The sequence below is a fragment of the Tinamus guttatus genome, unplaced genomic scaffold, assembly GCF_059628265.1.
Source record: "Tinamus guttatus ecotype Peru unplaced genomic scaffold, ASM5962826v1 Tinamus_guttatus_pri_ptg001482l, whole genome shotgun sequence".
Taxonomy (NCBI): Eukaryota; Metazoa; Chordata; class Aves; order Tinamiformes; family Tinamidae; genus Tinamus; species Tinamus guttatus.
Genome location: NW_028290016.1, coordinates 55,472 through 63,633, shown reverse-complemented (window position 1 = coordinate 63,633; position 8,162 = coordinate 55,472). Strand labels below are relative to the sequence as shown.

At 57.0% G+C, this 8,162-nt stretch overlaps 1 protein-coding gene across 1 annotated transcript in view; it reads left to right on the top strand.

The window, feature by feature from the left end:
* The first annotated feature begins 5,590 nt into the window (after positions 1-5,590).
* Positions 5,591-8,162, top strand: part of LOC104575963 (protein CEPU-1) — a 49,354-nt gene continuing 46,782 nt past the window's right edge. The window contains exon 1 of the mRNA XM_088539202.1: positions 5,591-5,774. Coding sequence (XP_088395328.1) covers positions 5,608-5,774 — 167 coding nt within the window. The 5' untranslated portion in view covers positions 5,591-5,607. The remainder of the gene's footprint in view (positions 5,775-8,162) is intronic.

Sequence of the window (8,162 nt, the reverse complement as noted above, 5' to 3'; positions counted from 1 at the left end):
TGGTGGCCCCAGCGATATTGCACTTAGGCTGTAATTAATTTGCTGCCGTGGAAATTACAGGTGTGGGGACTGCAGCTACCTTGTAATCAAAGCGTATGCCAGCGTGCCCATAACCACGTTACGGTTTTGGTGGGATTTACCCACTCTAGGGCTTTTTTCCCCTTTGGTGGGATGTTTTCCTGCTTGGCGAGGGTGGATTTTGCTCTGTGAAAACCATCACGGCTGTTTCCCTCCCATTTTGGAGTGATTGGGGATATACGGATGGCAAGCACTGCACCAGAATGTTTTTTTATTATTATTATTAAGCTCCCGGTGCCTCTTTGCCTGTAATAGGGCTAATGAAATGGTCCTCCTGCTCATGGGGAGGACCATTTGGTCCAGCTCACGGTAGTTTGGAAGGAGGGAGATGCTGGTGGTTGTTTATGATGGATCGGGGTTACTTAGTGCCGTGTTTATGGAAAGAGCCGGATGCTGCGGCCGGTGCCAGCGATCCGCGCTGGAGCTGCCAGCTGGATCGTCCCGGATCCCGGTGCAGGACGCGGGGCCAGCGCCCTCCCCGGTGTCACATCGTCGCCTTTAATTAAGCCCCGGTCGTCGTCGCCTTTAATGAAGCTTTAATGAAGGTATTTGGCCCGCTCCGTGTGCGAGCCGCGCGCTGATCCCGGCTCCGCAGGGATCCCCGCGTTCAAAGCGCCGCGCGGGATCCGGGGCGGAATCCGAGCGCGCTGCCCAGCGCCAGCCGCATCCGTGCGCTTTCATCCTCCCACCGTGGGCGTTTTTGAACCCCTCTTCCTCTCCCGTTTCCTGGGGCGATCCCGCAGGGGGGCATTTTATATATGTATAGACGCACGCGTATATATAGAACGCAGGTATAATTTAAGTTGAAACGCAAAGTCGTGGCTCTTCCTTCCTTCCCCTCGCCGCTGCCGGGGGATGATGCATGCAATCCCGGCCTGCTTGATTCATGCGTGCTGTGTTCACCTTGCAGCACGGCCTGTCACCCAAAAAATAATAAACCGCCTTGTTTTCGTGCCCGGAGAGGCCGCTGGGCGGGCGGAGGGACCGCTCGGATCCTCTCCGCGGCGGTTGCAAGGGGAAAGAGGAGTTTTTGAGGAAGACTGATGGCCAAGCCACGGCGTGGCTGCAAAGGCAGTAAATAATAATCCTGCGGGATGCTGCTGCATCCTGCTTTCCAAGCGCCGAGATCCTGGAGCTGGAGCTCCTTCCTGCTGGTGTCGCGGCCCCCGCGGAGGCGAGCATTAACGGGGGGGAAAAGTTAACCACATTTATCGAGCTGCAAAGAGAGGTTGTTTTTATATCCCTTTATTGGAATATAAAGACAGCTTTTATAACCTTTTAAAGGGACATAAAAGCAGCGCGGAGACTGCAAAGCTCGCTCCAATTTAAGGCGGGGAGGGAGGCAGAGGAGGAGCGCGAGCATCGGCCTCGTGCGAGCGACGGGTGCAAGTCCCACGTGGCCGCGAGGCTTCCCGGCCTCCGGAATACGGATATTTGGGATAGCCCCCTAAAAAGAAGCTTCCAGGGCGTGCGGAAGAGCACATGGGAAGGGCAGCAGCCGCTTGCAATTGGGCTTGGCGGGGAGGGAGGCGCCGCTGCGAGCCCCCCGCGGCCTCCCCACGTATTTTTCATCATTACGGGCAGAAATGCCAGAGCGGTGACAGATATTAATGCAGTTCACGCCGGGAGAAAATCTTCTTTCCATCAGGCTCGGCGCGCAGCGAGAGGGCAGTGCCATTTGCAACCCCAGGGAGACGCTTGGAAGGGGATGCAGGTTATTCTTTGTTTTTAACCCGGGAAGTTTTATTCCCGGCTGGAGTTTGCAGCAGCTCCAGGTGGGTTTTGGTGCAAACCCGCCAGGTCGAGCTGGTTTTGGCGACGGCGGCTCCGCGCGCTCCCGCCTGGATCTGCCGCGGAGCCGCGAGCTCCGCAGAGCCTCCTTGCGCCCCTCGGCCGCCTTTTTATTTGCTTATCCCACTAAATATTCATCAGTAACATTTAAGACAAAGGAAAGAGATAATTACAAGGGGAGAGTTTTTTTTGCAGTACTAAAGGTTAACAGAATTCTTGGCATTTGTGCCGTGTCGATCTCCGTGTAATTATGCTCATTTCCCAGAATTCAGAGGCGACCGTGCCTGTTAGCGCTCCGAGATGCTACCCCGGGAATTAAATTTATGAGATCATTTCTCAAAAATCTCCCGATTCAGCCCAAGCCTCTCGCTTAATGGCACGACTATTATTAATATTATTCTTGGACGCCGAGCGCTGCGAGGGTCAGGAGAGCGGCGGCGAGCGCGGAGCTGATGCACGCGGGAGGGAGAGCTCCCATCTGGGCCCCTTTTCCAGCGGGATCCCATGCGGATCCAAGCCCAGCTGCGGGCAAAGGCAAATCAGTGTCTGCAGGAGCGTCTCGTTTTAAAGACGCCCAACACCTGGCAGTGGGTTTGGCCGGGAGCTGCTGAGTGCGAGGAGGGATTGCAGGGGCTCTGCTGCTTTATTATCAGCTTTGGAAAAAAAAAAAATTGGGCCTGAATCAAGATTTCTGCCCAGCTGTTCTGCGCAGACAGAGCAGCTCTCCGGTAGGAAGGGGCTGGGATGGGATGGGATGGGTTGGGGACAGCCCAGGATGGGTTATCCCTGATTCCCCCTGGGCTGGCGGTTGCAAGAGAGCAGGATCCCTATGGACACGGCCTTGCAAGATCCCTATTCCCAAATATCCCGGGCAAGAGGCGCGTTTTCCGCCCCGCTCAGCGTTTTTTCCCGCTCCTCGCCGGCGCGTGTGTCCTTATTCCCGTTAAGATGCAGAGCAGATGGAGCTGCGCGCGCTGGGTTCGTGTCACATGCGGGTAAAATGCTGTTAGGTGCCTATTGGCAGGGTTGCATCCGATGCCGTCAGCTGGCGCCCGATGCATCCCGATCCCACACGGATGCAGGGAAGGATGCCCATCCCGGGGCATCCTTTAACACTGCCTCACGACAGTGCCTTAAGAAACCGTTCTATATAAAAAACACTATTAATTTGTACCCAGAACAGCTAGGATCAATCCCGATGAATAACTTGCGCTGTGCCTGCATCTCCATGATGATTTTGTAACACCCTGCGTAGATGTTTGATATTAAGGCCGCGTGTATGGCAGTGTCACTTTGGAAATACATGTGGTTTGGGGTTTTTGGGGTCCCTTTTTGGGTGGGTTACTAGGCCTAGCACTGGGGGAAGAGGGAACCGGGTCCAGGCCTGGCTTTAGGGGCTCCCAAAAGCACCTTTACTAGGACAGTTGCTGGAAGTTTAGGGAAAAGCCAGTCCAATATCGACCTGTCCAACCCAGCTGTCCAAATTGCCTTGCTGCGACCTACTTACTGTAGGCTTTTCTGTCCTTTTTTTTGTATTTTTTTCATAAAAGGAACCTCTTGGCATTGGGAGGAGTGCTACCGTACCCACACAGGCTTGCAGGCATATGCATAGGCCCAGCCGTATAGCGCTATAGGTGCCTTTCCCTCAGCGGGCCCTCCTCGCCGGCCTTCGTCCCGCCGCGCTCCTCCTCGCTGCTTCCCGCCCTGTTTGCCGGCTCCGCCAGGAGAGGGGGGTCTTTAGCCTTGCTGGGAAACCCGGAGCGCCTCGGAGAGGGCGCATGGATAAATATATATATAAATGCATCGCGGGCGCGCTCGCTCGCTTGCTTATTCTGTTTGTCTCCTGCCTGTTGCTCGCAGAGCAAAGAGACTTTTAAGCGCGCGGGAAGAAGCCGTCAGCTCGCATAGGTGCTGCTTTGCAAGCTTTTTAGCCCAAATATATCAAGCTCTGCTGCTGCCGTGGTCAAAAATTCGGGAAAAAAGGCGCTCTCATCCCCGGAGGACGCTACAAAGCCTCCTTTTTCCTGCTGCTCAACCTTCCCAGCTGGACTCGGTTGCCAGCTCCTGCGCTGCTGGAGCAGCTGAATAATTTAAAGGCGTCTTGATTTCGTTTTCTCTTTGCTGTTTTCATGCACGTGTTTATTGTCTATGGATATTTTTAAAGTCTGAAGCAATTTCAGCTGTCAGGGAAAGGGATGAGCTGTGACAGGCTGGTGTCTATGTGCGCCGGCTGCAGCAGAGATGCAGGGAGCCAGGCCAAGGATGCTGCTGGTCCTGGTTCTGTATAAATACAATAATAATGATAATAAAGCTGTATTTGATGGAGCATTTCCTCTGCCCCGACGCAGCTCGTAGCATTTTAGAGATGAAATGGCAATGTTAGTGAATTAAGCGGTAGTTTGCAGGGGATTTGGGGGCTGAGGGGATTAGTATGGGGTCCTTTCACGTGGCGGTCACGTGTTGGGATGCAGCTCAGGTCAACAGCCGTATAAAAATAAACATAAATATATATATACATAAATATAGGTATGGGGGCCAAGCAATAAGTGCAGTTCGTGGATGGGACGAGCGATTCCCGGGAATTTTGGGGTCTCATCCCAGGCCTCGGAGGCTGCACGGAGGGCGGGCGGCCGCTGCGGGGCTTTCGGGCTGCCTGGAGGAATTAATATGTTGAGCAGCTAGCGGAGGGAAGGGGGAATTGCCAGGCGTAAAGCGGAGGCGATATTTGCTAAATTACGAGCGGATAAAACGCGCACGGGGACCGCGCCGGCGCCCGGGGAGGGCTCCGCCGCCACGGGGCCGGCGTGCCTCAGTTTCCCGTGCTGCTTTTTGGGATGAGGGTAAGGGCGCTGGGGAGCGGGACGCGCCGCGGGAAGGGGGGTCCCGCGGCGGCGGCGCGGGGGTTAAGGCGTCCGCGGCGGCGCGGGATGCGGGAGCGCGCGGAGCGGCCGGTCAGCGATGGAGCCGCTGCCATGACAACCCCGGGCCGGCGGCGGGCGCGCGCCGCGGAGCTGGGGGCCCCCCGGACCCACATCCCAGCATCCCTGCATCCCTCCTGGACCCGCATCCCAGCATCCCTCCTGGACCCTCATCCCTCCTGGACCCGCATCCCCACGTCCCTCCGGGACCCACGTCCCTGCATCCTTCCAGGACCTGCATCCCCCCTGGACCTGTATATCCCCTCTGGACCTGCATCCCCGCTGGACCAGCCTCCCTGCATCCCCCCTGGATCAGCAGCCCCTTGGACCAGCCTCCCTGCACCCCCTCTGGACCCGCATCCCTGCATCCCCCCCGGACCAGACTCTCCCCTAGACCTGCCTCCCCCCTGGACCTGCCTCCCCGCATCCCCCCCGGCGAGACCAGAGCAGCATCTTTGGCTTTTCCGTGCCTTTTTGGACCCGTTCGCTAGCTCGCGCTGCTTTTTGGGGGCTTTTCCCTCCTTTTTTTTGCTGCTGCCGCGTGTTTTTGCTTTCCGGCCGCCCCCTCGCCGGCTGCGCGCGGCGGCCGAGCGCGGCGCGCGCGGGACAAGCGCGCGCGTGTGCCGCGGCACAGCCGGGCGGCTCCCCAGCTCGCCGGCTCGCGCCGCGTCCGGCACCTTTGCACTTCTCCTCCTCCTCCTCCTCTTCCTCCTCCTCCCTCTTCCTCCTCCCTCGCCCTGAGGAGAGCAGCGGGGCCCCTCCGGATGCGGCGCGGCGCGCTCGCCGCCGCGCTGAGCGCCGGGGGGCTGCGCTGAGCGCCATGGGGCCCGGCGGGCGCCCGCCGCTGCCCGCGCGCCGCCTGCTCGCCCTGGCGCTCAGGCTCCTCTTCCTTGTGCCCGCAGGAGTGCCCGTGCGCAGCGGAGATGCCGCCTTCCCCAAAGCCATGGACAACGTGACGGTGCGGCAAGGGGAGAGCGCCACGCTCAGGTAGGAGCCCCGCGGGACGCGGCCGGCCGAGCGGGGAGGGCGCTTCGGTTCGGCCCCTCCGGGAAAGTTGCGGGGGGTCCAAAGGGGAGCAGCCCGAGCGGCGCGGGGACGGTCCCCTCGCGTCCCCGCGGGGATGCTCCGAGCATCCCTGTCCCCGCCGGCGGTACCGCGGCTGCCGGTGCTCCCTGCGGGGCGTCGCGCGCCTGCCCGGCTGCTGCTGCTCTCCTTGCGGCGCGTGGGCTTTTTTATTATCGATAATAAAGAAAGGAGAGGCTGGTTGTCATTGCGGCAGCTCGGGGGGGACTCGGCGCTGCTGCGCCCGGACGAGCTGCCCGGAGACACCCGTGGGGAGGAAGGGCTCTGGATTTGCCCCCCTGGCTGGGCAGCAAGGAGGTGTCTCCTCTCCTGAGCCGCTGGGCTCCTGCAAGCCCCCCAAATTGCACCAGGGGTGTCACGGAGGGAGGATTTTAGGTGGAGGCAGCCAAAGCCGCAGGAAGGTGGCAGTAGCAGGGGGGTCCCTGGCACCGATGTCCCCCCAAGCCACCTGTGATGCTGGTGAGCTCGTCCCCTGTGTGCTGTGGTTTGTGCCCCCGGGGACGCAGGCGAAGCTCCAAAACCTCCTCTTTGGTGCTGCTGCTATTCAAATATTTCCTTTCTTTCTTGCAATGGAGGGGGCATCGCGATAGTCAAATCGCATACGGTCGGTGCCTTAAGTCGCTATAGGGGGTTTAACCCCGGCTTGGACCTCGAGGCAGCCCGAAACCGGAGTGCGGCGCCGCAGAAGTTCTCCCAGCACCCGAACAAGCGCCTTGATTGCGGTTGCGCTTTAATTGGCCCCCGTCAGCACTTCCTGGCGCGCAGGCGCCCGCGCCGCGTCCCCCTCGGTTTATCCAGCGTCCCCCCGGTGTCCCCCCGTGTCTCCGACCCGTCTCGCCCCGTTTCTCTGCGGGAATTCACGTTTCCGCGTCCCGAACGGCGTCGCGAGGCGCTCGCTTTGCTTGCGGCGGCACGTTTTTTTGTGAAAGAGGAGTTTATTGCTAAAGTGACATGTCAGCAAATCTGAGCCACCTCTCTCCGAATCAGCTTAAAGTGGAAAAAAATTGTCATATGCATGGATTTTATATATATATATATATATTCTGAGTGCAATTTCCATCCGAGATGAGACAAGCTCCTGATTGCAGTGCTGGAGAAGGGCTTCCCGTTATAGCTCTCCTGCTGGAACCTCTGCCTGGGCTTCATCAGCATCCACGGAGCTTTATATGCAAAGCGAGGATGCAGGGCAGCAGATGGAGGTGGCAAAGTTGACTTTGCGCCTTGGTTCTCCCCAAAAAAGCAGCGTCAGGGAGGTGGGGACGTGGCCTGGAGGTGGTGGCACCTGCGGGGACAGCGCAGCCCAGGGAAGGACGCGGGGGTCAAGCAGGAGACAGGCGCATCCAGCTCCGCATGTCAATGAGCACGGAGTAAATAAGGAATAAAACCACCTTCCAACACGAGCAGCTGGTGAAATATCACAGGTTTTTTTTTTCCCCTCTCTCCCAGAGATGGGAGGTTTTGACCGACTCTGCGACCAGAAACGGCTCTGACACCTGCGTCTGTTTTATCAGACACATGCAGAGCGCCGGACACGGTCCAAACATTCATTACTTTGGATTTCAGAGCCCGCTCTCGGGTTGTTTTTTTTGGTTGTTTGCTTGTTTTTTCGCAGCGGGGTCATTATTTTTCCGGCTTTGCAATCTCGGCTCAGCAAAACCAAGGTGTTTCTCAGGCTTGTGCTTTTTTTGCATCCTTTTTGCATGGTCTTTTTTTGCATTATGTCCTGAATAACAAGGGTAAGAAGCAGCAGTCAGGAAAATAGAATTCTCAAAGGGTGAGAAGGACACAGAAGTGCATTAAGAAAGATCCAGATTTCCCAATTTTTCCCAGCCTCTCCAAAGTTGGTGCTCATCTTGTTACATAAGAAAATACAGAATATTATTTCCAAAAATTAGACCTTTTGACACAAATAAAAAAGGTAATCAGCCCCTATTCTAACTGGAAAATATTTATTTTAGAATTTCCTTGTTGGGACTAGGGCAGATTTAGATTTGGTGGGGAAAATAATCCCCCCACTCCCTCCATTTAAACTTTTATGGCTTTATGAGTTCGCTGAGGCACATTGTCAAAATTTATAGGAAACATTTTGATTCGGCAGAAGAAAGACTCGTGGTTTTAGAGCGCCTTGTGGGAAATAGCGCAATTTGGATTTCATTCATTTTCGGGAGCGTAGAAATTCTGGAATTGCTGATTTTTCTCATTAGCTGTAAAGTCATTCCCTGCCTTCGCACCTCGGGAGTCTGCATTACAGTGGGATTTTCGGGTTTCTTTCCATGCAGCGGGGCAGGACGC